Source organism: Pelmatolapia mariae, linkage group LG17 (genome assembly GCF_036321145.2).
Source record: "Pelmatolapia mariae isolate MD_Pm_ZW linkage group LG17, Pm_UMD_F_2, whole genome shotgun sequence".
NCBI lineage: Eukaryota > Metazoa > Chordata > Actinopteri > Cichliformes > Cichlidae > Pelmatolapia > Pelmatolapia mariae.
In genome coordinates this window covers 26,031,387-26,051,738 of record NC_086242.1, presented here as the reverse complement: position 1 = coordinate 26,051,738, position 20,352 = coordinate 26,031,387, and the positions used below count along the sequence as shown (strand labels likewise).

Genomic DNA, 20,352 nt, shown 5'->3' with positions numbered 1-20,352 from the left:
GGAGGGGGTTAGCGAGTCCTGAGTGACTCGCTGGCTCTACGATTCAGCACAGGAGGGAGGGGGTGAGCGAGTCCTGAGTGACTCGCTGGCTCTACGATTCAGCACAGGAGGGAGGGGGTTAGCGAGTCCTGAGTGACTCGCTGGCTCTACGATTCAGCACAGGAGGGAGGGGGTTAGCGAGTCCTGAGTGACTCGCTGGGTCTACGATTCAGCACAGGAGGGAGGGGGTGAATAGCTCAAATGTGCTGTTAGCATGTTAGCAGAGCGATGCTACTGTGAACCGAGGAGCTATTGTCTTGATGTGAGCTTCTACTCAGGGTTTTTTCTTCCAGTTCAGAGCAGAAATGTTTTTGTTAAGATACTGGATGTTGTGTTCCCTTTCAGTCGATTCACTCGGTACAACACATAAGTATGGGATATCACGCCCTCGCGTGTCCTGGCTGAAGAAACCTTTATTCACGCCTTTAAGGCAGATGACGTGTGATGACACGCGCACGGCCCCGCCTGCACATATGTCATCACAGTCATCCCTCAGTTCTTACGCTCTTCACCTCGCTGAGAACACCTCTGCTGAGTTGGGCTAGCTAGCTGCTGCTAGTTAGCTCCGTTGTCTGCCGACTTGAACTTAGCTTAACTGCCCCTGTTGGTGTTAGCCTCCACCGTGCTGTTGGTGTGTAGGCTGCCCGCGGAGCGCTAATTTCAAGTTTTCCTGTGCAGCGTTTCGCTTTGCGTTTTGGAATGGACTCCAAACCGAAGCGAGCAAAGCAGAAATCTTCTGTTCGCCCCTGTCCTCAGGGATGCGGTTTCTCTTTGCACGACAGCGACCAGCACGATGCCTGCCCTGTCTGCCTGGGGATCGTCCACGCTAGGAGAGCGTTGACGGAGCCCGAAGCCTGTGCGTTTTGCCGCCAGCTCCGGCGCTCGACCCTGGAAAGACGGGTGACGTTTGTGGAAAAAGTGCTGGGACGCTCGGCTGTCGCACGGCATGACCCTCTCCTTTCCGAGTCTGGAGCCCCGGCTTCGTCCGAGTCCGAAGACGAGGATTTTCCGGTCGATGTCCCCGCAATTAGCTGGGCTGACCACATGGAATATGTTGACGGGTTAGCCGATGACGAGCCAGAACCATGCAGGAGCGCTGACGGGCTTCAGCCTGGGTTGAAGCCCGCCAGCGCTCCCCAGGAAGACGATGACGTGCTGGACATCGGCCTGGACATCCATGGTTTGTCGGAGGATGAGCAGGAGAGCTCATTGTCGGGCCAATGTGCCGCCGCTGCTGCGCCGGTCGGCCACGATGGCACCTCTCTTTTCTCCCTGTTTCGCCGTGCTGCTGAGAAGCTGCAGGTGGACTGGCCCTCTCCTCCGCCAGTTCAGAAGCCGTCGCGGTTCGGAGCCCGCAACGGCCAAAAACTGCCTTCCCATGTTCCCAGACTTTGTCTGCGAGCTAACAGCATCATGGGACAAACCCGCGTCACTGTGCCCGGCTATGGCCAGTACATGGAGTTGGACGGCGCCGAGGGGGCTGGCTTAGCTAACCCACCCCCTATGGAGCCGTCTCTGGCTGCTTATCTGGCCCCGTCCCATAACCATGGTGTCGCCGGCCCCGCAACTCTGCCGTCCAAGCACTGCAGATTCTCTGCTTCGCAGCTGGAGAAGATTTATCGGGCTCAGGCCGGCACTGCTCGCGCCATGTGCTCCGTAACTATGCTCTAGACGTACCAGGCAATGTGCCTGGCGGAGCTCGGATCACTGGTTCCTGATGACAGCCCGCTGGCACCTCTTCTTAACGAGGTCAGAGTCGCCACAGATCACATCCTCCGTGCGTCTCGCTGTGCAGCGCTCTCCCTGGGCAGAGGGATGGCTTCGACAGTAGTGGCGCAGAAGCACCTGTGGCTGACCCTCTCTGACGTCCCGGATAGGGACAGAGCTGTATATCTGAACGCACCAGTGTCTGCGGCTGGGTTATTCGGACATTCACTTGAAGCCATTCAGGCTAGATTCGATCTGAGGAAGAAGCAGACAGAAGCTCTGCGCGACATCATCCCCAGACGTCAGCCGAAACCCAAGCCCGCAGCTAGCTCTCACAGGCACGCCTCTCCTCTGCCGACTGGCAAGAGATCGGCGCCCACTGCTGAAGTGGGTGTGCCGCCAGCGAGAGCACATCCTCCGGCCCGAGCTCCACGCCAGTCGGCCTGGAGCAAAGGCCCACCCCCGGGCCCCCGGCGGGACCCGACGCCCAGGAGGAAGAAGCCTCAGCCCTCCTAGCTGTGGTTTCGAGTGGAGAAGGGGTCCAGCAGCAGGGAGACGCTGCTTTTACCCCTCTGTTGCCGCACAAGAGGTGCCGCTTAAGTTCTGTTCAGGTTGTCAGCCCCAGAAGGCGCTGCACTTTCCTAACACTGTCTCCCAAGCACAAAACCCCTGCACACAAAATGCCTCAGGTAACTCCCTGTTCAGGTGTGTTAAATGTTCAGGTGACCACATCGAGTGTTCCCGCTGTTTTTCATTGTTGTGCCCCAGAAAAGGTGCCTCCAACAAACTGTGTGAATGTACATGTTCCCATGTTACAATCAATAAAGAGTGTTGTTTATTCTCAAACAATCACAAATGCTCAGCCTGCGGGCAGAATGAGCCAGGTCAGGCAGGTCATGCAGTTCCCTGCAGACACACTGGGGGGTGACAACGCCCCGCCTACGGTGCTGCAGGTCAGCTGGCTGGCTGCTCACTTCCCTCAGTGGCGCGCTTGCGCCCCCTCTCCGTGGGTGCTGCGAACCGTTGCCATGGGTTACCGGTTGCAGTTCCGGGTCAAGCCGCCTCGTTTCCAAGGAGTCGTAAACACGACTGTCAACACCGAGGCGGCCATGATACTCAGAGAGGAAATAAAGGCGCTATTGCAGAAAAGAGCAATACGAGTGGTCCCCGCTTCGGAGACAAACAAAGGTTGGTACAGCCGCTATTTTGTTGTTCCGAAAAGAGGGGGAGGGCTTCGTCCCATCCTCGACCTGCGAGTCTTGAACACGTATCTACGTACTTACAGGTTAAAGATGCTAACACTCAGACAGCTCTTGAATGCAGTCGGCCCGGGAGATTGGTTTGCGACAATCGATCTAACAGATGCTTATTTTCATGTGGCTATACACCCGAAACACAGGCAGTTTCTGAGGTTTGCATTCGAGGGCGTAGCCTACGAATACCTAGTGCTGCCGTTCGGGCTGTCGCTCGCTCCTCGCACCTTTGCAAAATGTGTCGAAGCAGCGCTAGCGCCCCTCAGAGAGAGAGGCATCCGCATCTTAGCCTACCTAGACGACTGGGCTCTCGCAGCTTGTTCCAGAGAGCAGGCGGAGACACAGCTGTCACTGGTTCTGTCACACTTTCAAAAGAGCTCGCTAATCCCGAGTCAGCAGATTTCTTTCCTCGGTTTGGAAATATGCTCGCTTTCCAGCCGCGCAAGTTTGTCGGATCACAGAGTGGCCGCGTTTCATCGCTGCCTCGCTCAGTTTCAGCTGGGACGCAGACTGCGTTTCCAGACGATATTACGCTTGTTGGCATGATGGCATCTATGATCGCCGTAGTGCCACTTGGACTGTTAAAAATGAGAGCGTTTCAACGCTGGACTCTCTCTCACCGCCTGTGTGCATCGCGTCATCCCCGGAGGAGGCTGGTGCTAGTGTGATAGCGACAATTCAGAGCGCTAGGGCCTCATCTACTAGAGGCTTGTACGCTTACAAATGGCGAGCCTTCGAGCAATGGTGCCAGGACCGCCACACTCTCCCATTTCAGTGCTCTATTGTGGATGTTTTGTCATTCCTGCAGGAGCTGCTGGATAAGGGCCTTTCATTTTCGACAATTAAGGTTTATTTAGCAGCTATATCTGCTTGTCATATTGGCTTTGATGGGGTGACACCAGGTGCACATCCCCTCGCCATACGTTTTCTGAAAGGAGTTCGCCGGCTGAGACCCGTGCTTAAGTCCAGTGTCCCTGCTTGGGACTTGTCTTTGGTGCTGGAGGCCCTTTGTAGCCCCCCGTTTGAACCCATTGAGTCTGTGGATATGAAATTTCTTTCATATAAGACCGCATTACTTCTCGCTTTGGCTTCGGCAAAGCGAGTGGGTGACCTTCATGCGCTGTCTGTGCATCCCGCCTGTACACAGTTTTCTCCTGATGGCCACAAGGTCGTATTGCATCCAAATGCTGCCTATTTTCCCAAGATCATGCCTGCATCTTATAGCTCAATGGAGTTTGAGTTGCTGAGCTTTTGCTCCCCTCCTTTTGCATCTGAGGAGCAGAGGAGGATGCATTCTCTTTGTCCAGTGCGTGTGCTACGCACCTACATTGAGCGCACTCAGAATGTGCGTTTATGTGACCAGCTGTTTGTCTGCTTCGCCAATCCAAATAGAGGTAGATCTCTGTCCAAACAGAGGCTGTCCCACTGGATTATAGAAGCTATCTCACTGGCATACAGCACCAGAGGTCTTGCTTTGCCCCACGGGGTGAGGGCTCATTCCACCAGGGGGATGGCAACCTCATGGGCTCTTTTTAAAGGGGTGCCTGTAGCTGATATTTGTGCGGCAGCTAGTTGGGCATCACCGCACACTTTTGTGCAGTTTTATCGGTTGGACGTTACAGCCCCTTCGGTGGCTCATACTGTCCTTTCTGCTGGGTCTACCACTCACTAAGGAAGTAGTGGCCCGATTCCGGTTCGGTGGCTGCTCTGCGGGGCGTGTATATATGTCCCATACTTATGTGTTGTACCGAGTGAATCGAATGAAAGGGAACGAATAGTTATGTCTATAACTTCTGTTCCCTGAAGGAGAGGAACGAGGTACAACACAAGGTGGCCCCACTGAGCAGTTTGGCTCGGTGAAGAGCGGCTATCGAACTGAGGGATGACTGTGATGACAGCAGCTATATGTGCAGGCGGGGCCGTGCGCGTGTCATCACACGTCATCTGCCTTAAAGGCGTGAATAAAGGTTTCTTCAGCCAGGACACGCGAGGGCGTGATATCCCATACTTATGTGTTGTACCTCGTTCCTCTCCTTCAGGGAACAGAAGTTATAGACATAACTATTCGTTTTTCTCCACAATTTTAATTATAAGCTAGATATATTGCTGCTAACAGCAACAGGGATGAGTCAGTGAGTCAGTTGGGCTTGTGAATCATGATTCATGAGTCAGTGAAGTGATTCTCGAGTATTGAACGATTCGTTCATGATTCGCGCATCACTACTGCAGACCCTGAATTGGGATACAGCCAGTGACACCAGCAGCTAATCCCAGAGCGAACAGGAAAGGGAAATGGATTTTGAAATGCAGTTTATTAAAGTGCAAATGGAAAAAGGATTTTGAAATGCAGTTTATTAAAGTGCAAATGGGAAAAGGATTTTGAATTGCAGTTTATTAAAGTGCAATTGGAGAAAGGATTTTGAAATGCAGTTTATTAAAGTGCAATTGGAAAAAGGATTTTGAAATGCAGTTTATTAAAGTGCAATTGGAAAAAGGATTTTGAAATGCAGTTTATTAAAGTGCAATTGGAAAAAGGATTTTGAAATGCAGTTTATTAAAGTGCAAATGGAAAAAGGATTTTGAAATGCAGTTTATTAAAGTGCAAATGGGAAAAGGATTTTGAAATGCAGTTTATTAAATTGGAATTCAAAAATGTTTTTTGAAATGCAATTGGAAAAAGGATTTTGAAATGTAGTTTATTAAAGTGCAATTGGAAAAATGATTTTGAAATGCAATTTATTAAATTGGAATTCAAAAATGAATTTACAAATGCAGAATTTATTCTACAATTCATTATTTAAGCCGGTTAGAACCATGTGGAACACGGGGAAACAACGAGTGGCCGATTGAGCCGCTCACCTGTGTCTATAAAAGACTGATGATCTGTCATTTGGCGTGGCTGCTTAGACTGAGAGCGCAGTCTGCCTTTTCAGCCCGCTTTGTGAATGCTAGTTAAACTGTGTGTGTAAAGCCGAGCACTGTCCAGTCCCACTTGTTTGTTCTCGGAAGGTTAGCTGAGTAGGGCTTATTGTATTAAGTTATTTTTCCTCCCTTCCCCAAGTCTTGTTTAGCTGTCTACAGTGCCCTTGTGTCTTATTTCCTTTGTGTGTGTATGTAACATTGCCCAGTGGCTTGCTTTGCGCAGCCCTGACAGTTTTCTGTTGTAAAATTGGTAATAAAATCCCTGTTTCTGTTAGATTCCTGTGTAAGGGCTTGTTTATGTTACTCTCGCCCTGGCCCCTAGCAGAGGGGTCGTAACAAAGCAACAAAGAATTTTTGCATGATGTATTTAATAAATTTCAAGAAGCGGTTCAATACTTTTTCCCTGGATCATTTCTCATTAATACACAAAGCTTTATTTATGGAGATCTATGGTTTGATCTCTCTCATGTGTGGATTTGATGAGTTGTTACTGAGATCTGATGAGAATTTCAGTATTACCTATCAATAACACCTTTAGACAAATGAATAAATAAATAAATGTATTTAGCAAACTGGCAACATATTTAATACTCATGTTACCTGTTGTATATGGTTCTATATGTGTATAACTAAATCACAGCATTTAGGAGGAAAAGGATTATTATTAGCAATATTGCTATTGGATTTATTTTGTCTGACGCTATATTTGATTACTAAGGGAAGGAGGTTAAAAATAAAAGTCAAAAATACAAGATTCTTTAAGCTCATTATATGCAGTGCACTTGTTCTTATATCTATATTATACCCCTTAGCTGTGAATGTGTTCCTAACTGTGTTGTTAAAGAAAAAAATATAACAGTGCATAAATTTGTCATGTTATTTATATTGTACTTTACATTGTCCGAGATATCAAGGTATTCCTTGTAAGTGTCTATTTGAAATTGGACATGATAACAGTTCAGGTTGTTTGCCCTTGCAGTTTCATCGTCAGCAGCCAAAGGCTTCCTTTTATAGTTCATATTTGTCATACAGTGGTTCAGGTGTTTCATCTAAGACATGGAAACAGAAAAGAGTAAAGCAGTAAAGAAAAAGTAAAGAAGAAGTATATATTTTGAAGATAACTAGGCCGTGGTGTGTAGGTTACATACCAGGAAAATAGCTGAAGAATTACTGTCATGCCCAAAGCCTTAATTAAGTACATCAGAAACAACCTGCGTTATTTCCATTTCACAGAAAGTCCATAATAGAACAAAAACAACTTCTACGTAAGTCAGGTGTGTGTATGTAAAATGATTATACTTGATAAACAGCATGCCGTATGTTTGATTTGAAGAGTGCTATTATTACATTTCAAAGAGAGGGTGGCAATGGCATAGGTTTAACAACAGCAGGTGTGGCAAATTCAGAGAGTGACATAACACTGTGACAGATTTTCAGCGTCAGTTATGCTTGATGATCATTCTTGAAAACACTTGAAATGGTATATCAGGAGGTTTAGATGATTTCTTGGCTGTAACAATCATATTAAGACAAAATGTCCCTCTTTTTGACAAACAAACTCTAAACTAGATTATGATAACTTGGCTTGTATGACTTGTTTGGCTATCTTTATAAAGTACATTATTTGCTATTTTTTTGACTACTTTGCCTTACACTACTGTGCAAAAGTATTAAGTCACCCATCATTTCTTATATTGCTTCCAAGGAGACAGATTTTCAGACATTCTTGTCATTTTTAAATGGGTCCTGAGCAATGGTTCTCCAGGCTTTCTGAAGGTCTTTCAGAGTTTTCCTTGGACATCGGCTGATTTTCCCCCTACTTTCAGTCCAGCCCTTGTACCTAACCATTATCAGAGGACTGTTTGTCTGTTAATCCAATTAACACTGACAGATGAATCAGGAAAAGCACAAAAAGCCAAGGAATGAGATAACTTAGCAAAGAAAGAATTAATTAATTAATTGTATATAGCGACTTCAACACTAGCAGCCAGTCGCTAAAACACATGATTTTTCTTTAATTTCTTTTCATCTATAAAAAAATGAGAAAAATAACAGGCCTAAAAACTATCTATACTATGTAGAGCAGATGAATAGTATCTGAAACTTATGTCATCTAACTAAGATAATAAAGATTCTCAGGGTTCCTGAATTTACTATCTAGACAGTATTTATCATTAACAGTATTTAAATATGCAGTGGACAATACTGAATGTTAAGCATGTAGGCTTGACCGTCATTCCAGTTCTGTTTCATAAGGTTTGATCCTGATTCTATTTGGCAGTGTAAGTGGTTATTTTACTATATTTACAGCTTGAGGGGGATTCTTTCAGTTCTTTACAACCAGTTGTTATTTGTTTAAATTTGTGAATAAAAACAAACTACCAAATATGAGAAAGTATAGTTATATAAAGCAATGTAAATGAAGAACGAAGAAAAAGACGAGGTAGGGATTCCATGATCTGCTAACTTTTAAAAAGTTAGATTCATTGTATGATGAAGAAACTGAATTGTATGAATCGAAAATCAATTATGGTTACCAGAACGTTGTTGTATAAAACACTTTGAGTCCTCCGGGAGAGTAGAAAATCTTTATACAGTGGTCCCTCGCTATAATGCGGTTCACCTTTTGCGCCCTCGCTGTTTTGCGGATTTTTTTGTGTGCAATTTTGCATGCTTTTTTTTTTTTGAACTTTGAGAGGGAAAAAAGTGTGAAAATGCTCATGCCTCTCTGAGAAAAGTGTATAAAGTGTGTAGTGAGGGGTTTTACAGCCTTAAAACATCTATAATAATTAAAAAAAATAAAGCTGGCTACTTTGTGGATTTAATCTGTCGCAGGTTATTTTCAAAACGTAACTCCTGCGATAAATGAGGGACCATTGTACAAGAATCAGTCCATTTACCATTTACCAAAAATCGAAATTGTGTCAATTATGACTAATGAAACAGGACATGAAGTCATTCTCATTTAATGAAAAGTTAACAACGTAAAAGAAAATTTCTGAGCTTGTTTTGATGCATGAATACTTGTTGTTGAATTGAAGAAGAAAGGTGTGGTAAGATGCTTTGACATAATGATTTGACGAAAGAAGAATTGACTGTATGAATGATCATGCTGTAAAAATGTAAACACACCCAAACCTGAGGTCACTTGTTAGGTATATAAGGTGCAGTGGTGCTCCTCAGCTTTAGTATCGCAGTCCAGGGATTCCAGTAATCTGCAGAACTGACCTGTTCATCACAATGAAGCTGCCGTTTTCTCTGTTTCTCCTCTGGGCACTCTCCACCACAGGTAAGGACACTCATTTTACCTGCAGATAGAAGAGAGTCTAATTTAAAGCTTTAAATCATTTATCTTTTTATCTCCAACTGTAATTATTTTTCCAAACTTAGTGAGTAGTATTGACTGGACTGTAACCTGTTGTAACCCAATATGAACTTTCAAAACATCTCATATTTGCTATATATTTAAATTGTGATCATCATTTCTGTGTTTCTCTCCTGATTGCAGCTGGAGCCCTCCAGTGCCAAACCTGCACAGATTCAGCATGTTCAAGCACAACAGCAAATACATGTTCATCGGAAACAATGTGTGTTACAGCTACCATTCTAGGTAATGTTTTCTTCATATCATATTTCATATTTTCACTAAATTACATCCACTGTGAAGCTATTTGTGTTCCATCAACATTAACAAACTGCACTTTGAATTTGTAGCTACTTCATCTGGAACTCCGGTTACACAAATCTACAAGGGATGTGCATCTTCCTCCCTGTGTCCAGCCGTAACCTCTCAGACATTTTCAGTCGACCTGGGTTTTCAAAGTGCTCTGGCTTCTGCTCAATGCTGCAACACAGATAACTGCAACTCAGAAACTCTACCAAGTAAGTTAAATACTACGTTGCTCATTGATGACAAAAGAATAATATAAAGAAATAAAAACAATAATCTGATGTTGTAAGAGTCTCTGTTCTGAAATGAAATGGCCTTCTTTTCTGTTTTAGATCCTGCTTCTCAGTCAAATAATGGCGGAGTATGCACCTTTTGTAACCCTTCCACTGGCCAGTGCTCCTCCACATTACAGTGTCAGGGAGTGGAGAACCAATGCTTCCAATCAACCAGTAAGTCTTTATGTTGTATCAGTTGTGTCATCGGTTTTCTATCAAAGATGATTTCAAATTCTTTTGTGATACATCTGACATATAAAAGAGCGGAAACTTTTATCCTAATTTATACTAAATGTTATCCTTGGGTGTGAAAGTTACTGTGATAAGATTTAAAATTTCAAGCCTGGAAGTCAGACAAACACATAAACATTTTAAAAAGCTGTTAAATTGTTCTTTGTGTGAAATATATTAAGCTTCCCTGAAATTAGCCAATTTGAAACTTATCCTGAAATTCTTCTTTTTGATCTGAAGTCAACAGTGGCACCAGCACGTATCCAGGTTACGGCTGCGCATCTGCAAACCTGTGTGCAGCTGCTTCAAGCCTGGGTTCTCTACCTTTCATGCAGAGCGTTGGTACCGTATCAGGTGTTGCCTGTTCTGCAGCACCAACTACAACCGCTGCCCCAACCACAACTACCGCCCCAACTACAACTACAACCACTGCCCCAACTACAACAGCTGCCCCAACTACAACTACCGCCCCAACTACAACTACATCCACTAGCCCAACTACAACTACCGCCACAACTACAACTACAACCACCGCCGCAACAACAACCACCGCTGCGACCACAACCACCGTCCCAGTTACAACTACAGCCACCGCCGCAACTACAACCACCGCCCCAACTACAACCACCGTCCCAACTACAAGCACAACCACCGCCGCAACTACAACCACCACCCCAACAACAACTACAACCACCGCTGCAACTACAACTACCGCTGCAACTACAGCCACCGCCGCAATAACAACCACTGCCGTGACCACAACCACCGTCCCAGCAACAACTACAACCACTGCCGCAACTACAACCACCATCCCAACTACAACCACAACAACCGCAGCAACTACAACAACCACCCCAACTACAACCACAACCCCAACAACAACTACAACGACCGCAGCAACTACAACCACCGCCGCAACTACAACCACCATCCCAGCTACAACTACAACCACCGCCGCAACTACAACCACCGCCCCAACTACAACCACCAACCCAACTACAACCACAACCCCCGCCACAACTACAACCACCGCTGCAACTACAACCACAACAACCGCCGCAACTACAACCACCGTCCCAGCTACAACCACAACCCCCGCCACTTCTACAACCACCGCCGCAACTACAACCACCCTCCCAGCTACAACTACAACCACCGCAGCAACTACAACCACCGTCCCAACTGCAACGACAACCCCCGCCACAACTACAACCACCACTCCAACAACAACTACAACCACCGCCCCAACTACAACCACCGTCCCAACTACGACCACAACCCCCGCCACAACTACAACCACCGCTGCAATTACAACCACCATCCCAACTACAACGACAACAACCACCCCAACTACAACCGCCACCCCAACAACAACTACAACGATCGCCGCAACTACGACCACCGCTGCAACAACAACCACCGCTGCAACTACAACTACAATAACCACCCCAACTACAACTAGTACCCCAACAACAAGTACAATGACCGCCGCAACTACGACCACCGCTGCAACTACAACCACCGCCGCAACTACAACCACAGCCGCAACCACAACCACCGTCCCAGCTACAACTACAACCACTGCCGCAACTACAACCACCATCCCAACTACAACCACAACAACCGCGGCAACTACAACAACCACCCCAACTACAACCACAACCCCAACAACAAGTACAACGACCGCAGCAAATACAACCTCTGCCGCAACTACAACCACCATCCCAGCTACAACTACAACCACCGCCGCAACTACAACCACCACCCCAACTACAACCACCATCCCAACTACAACCACAACCCCCGCCACAACTACAACCACCGTCCCAACTACAACCACCGTCCCAACTACAACCACAACCCCCGCCACAACTACAACCACCGCTGCAACTACAACCACAACAACCGCCGCAACTACAACCACCGTCCCAGCTACAACCACAACCCCTGCCCCAACTACAACCACCGTCCCAACTACAAGCACAACAACCGCCGCAACTACAACCACCACCCCAACAACAACTACAACCACCGCTGCAACTACAACTACCGCTGCAACTACAGCCACCGCCGCAATAACAACCACTGCCGTGACCACAACCACCGTCCCAGCAACAACTACAACCACTGCCGCAACTACAACCACCATCCCAACTACAACCACAACAACCGCAGCAACTACAACAACCACCCCAACTACAACCACAACCCCAACAACAACTACAACGACCGCAGCAACTACAACCACCATCCCAGCTACAACTACAACGACCACCCCAACGACAACTACAACCACCACCCCAACTACAACCACCGTCCCAGCTACAACCACAACCCCCGCCACAACTACAACCACCGCCGCAACTACAACCACCCTCCCAGCTACAACTACAACCACCGCAGCAACTACAACCACCGTCCCAACTGCAACGACAACCCCCGCCACAACTACAACCACCACTCCAACAACAACTACAACCACCGCCCCAACTACAACCACCATCCCAACTACAACGACAACAACCACCCCAACTACAACCGCCACCCCAACAACAACTACAACCACCGCCACAACTACAACGACCGCCGCAACTACGACCACCGCTGCAACAACAACCACCATCCCAACTACAACGACAACAACCACCCCAACTACAACCGCCACCCCAACAACAAGTACAACCACCGCCGCAACTACAACCACCGCCGCAACTACAACCACTGCCGCAACCACAACCACCGTCCCAGCAACACCTACAACCACTGCCGCAACTACAACCACCATCCCAACTACAACCACAACAACCGCGGCAACTACAACAACCACCCCAACTACAACCACAACCCCAACAACAAGTACAACGACCGCAGCAACTACAACCTCTGCCGCAACTACAACCACCATCCCAGCTACAACTACAACCACCGCCGCAACTACAACCACCACCCCAACTACAACCACCATCCCAACTACAACCACAACCCCCGCCACTACTACAACCACCGTCCCAACTACAACCACCGTCCCAACTACAACCACAACCCCCGCCACAACTACAACCACCGCTGCAACTACAACCACAACAACCGCCACAACTACAACCACCACCCCAACAACAACTACAACCACCGCCCCAACTACAACCACTGTCCCAGCTACAACCACAACCCCCGCCACAACTACAACCACCACCGCAACTACAACCACCCCCCCAGCTACAACTACAACCACCGCAGCAACTACAACCACCGTCCCAACTGCAACGACAACCCCCGCCACAACTACAACCACCACTCCAACAACAACTACAACCACCGCCCCAACTACAACCACCATCCCAACTACAACGACAACAACCACCCCAACTACAACCGCCACCCCAACAACAACTACAACCACCGCCACAACTACAACGACCGCCGCAACTACGACCACCGCTGCAACAACAACCACCATCCCAACTACAACGACAACAACCACCCCAACTACAACCGCCACCCCAACAACAAGTACAACCACCGCCGCAACTACAACCACCGCCGCAACTACAACCACTGCCGCAACCACAACCACCGTCCCAGCAACACCTACAACCACTGCCGCAACTACAACCACCATCCCAACTACAACCACAACAACCGCGGCAACTACAACAACCACCCCAACTACAACCACAACCCCAACAACAAGTACAACGACCGCAGCAACTACAACCTCTGCCGCAACTACAACCACCATCCCAGCTACAACTACAACCACCGCCGCAACTACAACCACCACCCCAACTACAACCACCATCCCAACTACAACCACAACCCCCGCCACTACTACAACCACCGTCCCAACTACAACCACCGTCCCAACTACAACCACAACCCCCGCCACAACTACAACCACCGCTGCAACTACAACCACAACAACCGCCACAACTACAACCACCACCCCAACAACAACTACAACCACCGCCCCAACTACAACCACTGTCCCAGCTACAACCACAACCCCCGCCACAACTACAACCACCACCGCAACTACAACCACCCCCCCAGCTACAACTACAACCACCGCAGCAACTACAACCACCGTCCCAACTGCAACGACAACCCCCGCCACAACTACAACCACCACCCCAACAACAACTACAACCACCGCCCCAACTACAACCACCGTCCCAACTACGACCACAACCCCCGCCACAACTACAACCACCGCTGCAACTACAACGACAACAACCACCCCAACTACAACCACCGCCGCAACTACGACCACCGCTGCAACCACCGCTACAACCACAACAACCGCTGCAACTGCAACAACCACCCCAACTACAACTAGTACCCCAACAACAACTACAACCACTGCCGCAACTACAACCACCGCCGCAACTACAACCACCGCAACTACAACCACCGCAACTACAACCACTGCAACTACAACCCCAACCACTGCCACAACTTCAACCACCACCCCAACTACAACAGCCGCCGCAACTACAACCACCGCCCCGACCACAACCCCCGCCACAACGACAACAACCGTACCAGCTACAACTACAACCACCGCAGCAACTACAACGACCACCCCAACGACAACTAGTACCCCAACAACAACTACAACCACTTCCCCAACTACAACAGCTGCCGCAACTACAACCACCGCCGCAACCACAACCACCGCCGCAACTACAACCACCGCTGCAACTACAACCACCACTCCAACAACAACTACAACCACCGCCCCAACTACAACCACCGTCCCAACTACGACCACAACCCCCGCCACAACTACAACCACCATCCCAACTACAACTACAACAACCACCCCAACTACAACCGCCACCCCAACAACAACTACAACGACCGCGGCAACTACAACCACCGCCCCAACTACAACAGCTGCCACAACTACAACCACTGCCGCAACCACAACCACCGCCGCAACTACAACCACCGCTGCAACTACAACCACCGCTGCAACTACAACCACAACAACCGCTGCAACTACAACCACCGTCCCAGCTACAACCACAACCCCCGCCACAACCACAACCCCCGCCACAACTACAACCACCGCCCCAACTACAACAGCTGCCGCAACTACAACCGCCACCCCAACAACAACTACAACGACCGCCGCAACTACGACCACCGCTGCAACTACAACCAGTGTCCCAACTACAACCACTGCCGCGACCACAACCACCGTACCAGCAACAACTACAACCACTGCCGCAACTACAACCACCGCCGCAACTACAACCACCATCCCAGCTACAACTACAACCACCGCCGCAACTACAACCACCGCCGCAACTACAACCACCGCCGCAACTACAACCACCCTCCCAGCTACAACTACAACCACCGCAGCAACTACAACCACCGTCCCAACTGCAACGACAACCCCCGTCACAACTACAACCGCCACTCCAACAACAACTACAACCACCGCCCCAACTACAACCACCGTCCCAACTACGACCACAACCCCCGCCACAACTACAACCACCGCTGCAACTACAACCACCATCCCAACTACAACTACAACAACCACCCCAACTACAACCGCCACCCCAACAACAACTACAACGACCGCCGCAACTACGACCACCGCTGCAACTGCAAGCAGTGCCGCAACTACAACCACTGCCGCGACCACAACCACCGTACCAGCAACAACTACAACCACTGCCGCAACTACAACCACCATCCCAACTACAACCACGACAACCGCGGCAACTACAACCACCGCCCCAACTACAACAGCTGCCACAACTACAACCACCGCCGCAACCACAACCACCGCCGCAACTACAACCACCGCTGCAACTACAACCACAACAACCGCCGCAACTACAACCACCGTCCCAGCTACAACCACAACCCCCGCCACAACTACAACCACCGCCCCAACTACAACAGCTGCCGCAACTACAACCGCCACCCCAACAACAACTACAACGACCGCCGCAACTACGACCACCGCTGCAACTACAACCAGTGCCGCAACTACAACCACTGCCACGACCACAACCACCGTACCAGCAACAACTACAACCACCGCAGCAACTACAACCACCGCCGCAACTACAACCACCGCCGCAACTACAACCACCATCCCAGCTACAACTACAACCACCGCTGCAACTACAACCACCACCCCAACTACAACCACAACCCCCGCCACAACTACAACCACCGCCCCAACTACAACCACCGTCCCAACTACAACCACAACCCCCGCCACAACTACAACCACCGCCGCAACTACAACCACCCTCCCAGCTACAACTACAACCTCCGCAGCAACTACAACCACCGTCCCAACTGCAACGACAGCCCCCGCCACAACTACAACCACCACCCCAACAACAACTACAACCACCGCCCCAACTACAACCACCACCGCAACAACAATCACCGCTGCGGCCGCGACTACAACCACCACCCCAACAACAACCACAACCACCGCAGCAACTACAACCACTGCCGCAATCACAACCACCATTCCAGCTACAACTGCAACCACTGTCGCAACTACAACCACCGTCCCAACTACAACTACAACCACCGCTGCAACCACAACCACCATCCCAGCTACAACCACCGCCCCAACTACAACCACCACTGCCGCAACAATTACAACCACCGTCCCAACTACAACCACAACCCCCGGCGCAACTGTAACCACCGCCCCAACTACAACCACCACCCCAACAACAAGTACAACCACCGCTGCAACTACAACCACTGCAACTACAACCCCAACCACTGCCACAACTACAACCACCACCACACCAACAACTACAACCACTGCCCCAACTACAACAGCTACCACAACTACAACCACCGCCGCAACCACAACCACCGCCGCAACTACAACCACCGCCCCAACTACAACCACCACCCCAACAACAACTTCAACCACCGCCCCAACTACAACCACCGCCGCAACCACAACCACCGCCGCAACTACAACCACCGCCCCAACTATAACGACCACCCCAACGACAACTACAACCACCGCCCCAACTACAACCACCGCCGCAACAACAATCACCGCTGCGGCCCCGACCACAACCACCGTCCCAGCTACAACCACTGCCGCAATTACAACCACCACCCAAACTACAACCACCATGCCAACAACAACTACAACCACCGCAGCAACTACAACCACTGCCGCAATAACAACCACTGCTGCAACCACAACCACCATCCCAGCTACAACTGCAACCACTGCCGCAACTACAACCACCGTCCCAACTACAACCACAACAACCGCTGCAACTACAACCCCAACAACAAGTACAACCACCGCTGCAACTACAACCACCACCACACCAACAACTACAACCACCGCCCCAACTACAACAGCTGGCCCAACTACAACCACCGCCGCAACCACAACCACCGCGGCGACCACAACCACCATCCCAGCAACAACCACAACCACCACCGCAGCTACAACCACCGCCGCAACTACAACAACCACCCCAACTACAACTACATCCACCACCCCAACAACAACTACAACCACCGCCGCGACTACAACCACTGTCCCAGCTACAACTACAACCACAACCACCGTCCCAGCTACAACCACAACCCCCGCCGCAACAACAATCACCCCCGCGGCCGCGACCACAACCCCCGTCCCAGCTATAACCACCGGCGCAACTACAACCACCGCAGCAACCACAACCACCGCCGCAACTACAACCACCTCCCCAACAACAACCACCACCCCAACAACAACTACAACCACCGCCGTAACTACAACCACCGCTGCAACCACAACCACTGTCCCAGCTACAACTACAACCACCGCCGCAACCACAACCACCATCCCAACTACAACCACCACCCCAACAACAACTACAACCACCGCCCCAACTACAAACACCGCCGCAACTACAACCACTGCTGCAGCCACAACCACCGTCCCAACTACAACTACAACCACCGCCACAACCACAACCACCATCCCAACTACAACCACTGCCACAACTACAATCACCACCCCAACTACAACCACCACCACACCAACAACTACATCCACCGTCCCAACTACAACACCCGCCGCAACTACAACTACCGCCCCAACTACAACCACCACCCGAACAACAACTACAACCACCGCCGCAACTACAACCACCACCCCAACTACAACCACCACCACACCAAGAACTACAACCACCGCCCCAACTACAACAGCTGCCGCAACTACAACCACCGCCGCAACTACAACCACCGTCCCAACTACAACCACAACCCCCGCCTCAACTACAACCACCGCTGCAACTACAACCACAACCACCACCGGAACTACAACCACCGTTCTAGCTACAACCACAACCCCTGCCGCAACAACAACCACCACCCCAACAACAACCACCACCCCGGCTACAACCACTACAACTCCATCCACTACCCCAACTATAACCACCGCCCCAACTACAGCTACATCCAGTACCCCAACTACAACAACCACCTCAACAACAAGCACCCCAACTACAACCTCCGCCTCAACAACAACAACAACTACCACAACTACAACCGTCACCCCAACTACAACCACGGCTACAACTACAACCACTACACCAACTACAACCACGGCTACAACTACAACCACTACACCAACTACAACCACTACAAGTACAACCACTACCCCAACTACAACCACTACAACTACAATCACTACCCCAGCTACAACTTCTACAACTACAGCTGCAGGATCAAGTACAACTACTGCCTCCACAACCAAAAGCGATGCTTGTTCCATCAGACTGGGAATGATCCATCTGCTGCTTGGACTCCTTCTCTTTACCTTTCATTGAAGTCCGAATAACACAAAAACAAACAAAAAAACATATGATGCAAGACTCACAAACCTTTTCGAGATTTGAGTTGTGTTTACAAATCACTGTTAAACTGAAGTCCATGAAAAAAGGCAATAGAGTATTGTTGAAGCAGACTTGGAATAAGTATGTAAGACTTCTTTGTTTGTTGGCATAGACAATTGTGTCAGTTCAATACTTAATATTATTTATAATATTTATTTTAAATATGCGTTATATGCATATTGTTTTCCATGTATGCAAATGTCTGGATTTTAGTTTATACCAAGTGGGTGATACAAAGAAGTCCTTGTAATAATAGCAAAGCATGCTTTGTAAATAAAAGAAAGAAGCACAATTATATTTATGTATTGTTTATTTGTTTCCCTTTGTGGCTTTGATTTTCTATATTTCTCTCTCTACTTAATCTGCTATATATTAATGAAGATACATGCATTAATGAAGTGTCTCAAGGCCATTTCCTAAATCTGCTGTGTACCAGTCGGTTAAAATGGGTTTAATTTTAATACAAAATAAAAGTAAAGGTGTAACAGCGGCACCTAAAAGCAATTAAAAGCTTTACTTGATTAAGTACAATAAAACGATAAAATTGTATGATTGCCCGTGAGACAGGATAAGCGATGCGGGGAACCGGTTAAAAACAAATCAACATATCACACACGTTAAAAGGGATGGCAACTCACACTGAACCCCAACTGGGCAAAACACTATAAAAAGACAAATCTTCAGTGCTGTCTTCACTCAGGCTCACCGCGGTGCATGCAAAAAGCAGCAAGGAAAAAAAGGGATTGGTTTCCACGCAGCGCCTTCACTGTCTGCAACAATATATATATAAAAAAAGGGTAAAACACTAAAAGACAATATCTGCGGTGCCAGTGATACAGAAAAATGAAACCCAAACAAAATCGACAGCCGCAGCCGCCACAATATGTCGGATTACACCAGGTTAAAACAAATTAAAATACACCGCTGTATCGGGTCCTCAGCCCGCAGCCAGAAATCCACTCAGCAAAGCAGCAGCTCTGTACTCTGTAAATAAAAGCAGGAGATCACTTACGCTGGACAGTAATATGCAGCGGGAGTATCTCTCCAATTGTTTTGCTTTCATTACCTGTCCACAAGTTCGCGTCACACCCTAATAAATATTGGTCAGTGGCGGTGGACTCCACTACACGTCTCTCTGCCGGAATAGCGCAATGTTTCCCACCTACAAGGGTGCAAATAACTTTAAATCTCTGCCAAAGAGCCAGAACTCAAGTGGTCCATTTGCTATGACCTACCGTTCTAACAGAAGGCTAGGGGGCCTGCATCAAGCGTCCATAAAAGAAGTTAAAAGTGCCAACTTGCCCGGCTTGGACCAAGCACTCGTAGCTTCAGGTGTGCTCCAGAGAATA

General features: G+C 48.8%; 1 protein-coding gene across 1 annotated transcript; it reads left to right on the top strand.

Annotated features, from left to right (window-relative positions):
• Positions 1–2,621: 2,621 nt before the first annotated feature.
• LOC134646667 (mucin-2-like) lies at positions 2,622–18,937 on the top strand. Its single transcript, XM_065469462.1, has 9 exons — positions 2,622–3,390; positions 3,437–4,393; positions 9,924–10,040; positions 10,338–11,771; positions 11,826–13,607; positions 13,842–15,263; positions 15,447–16,334; positions 16,812–17,039; positions 17,829–18,937. The coding sequence occupies exons 1-9, from the start codon at positions 2,622–2,624 to the stop codon at positions 18,935–18,937; spliced, it is 8,706 nt and encodes a 2,901-aa protein (XP_065325534.1).
• The last annotated feature ends 1,415 nt before the right edge of the window (positions 18,938–20,352 follow it).

Coding starts and splice junctions, on each gene's coding strand:
- LOC134646667 (XM_065469462.1), top strand. CDS start 2,622: ATGAGCCAGGTCAGGCAGGTCATGCAGTTCCCTGCAGACACACTGGGG. Junction 3,391..3,436: donor AAAGAGCTCGCTAATCCCGA/GTCAGCAGATTT, acceptor CTCGCTTTCCAG/CCGCGCAAGTTTGTCGGATC. Junction 4,394..9,923: donor CTTCGCCAATCCAAATAGAG/GTAGATCTCTGT, acceptor TTTCTGTTTTAG/ATCCTGCTTCTCAGTCAAAT.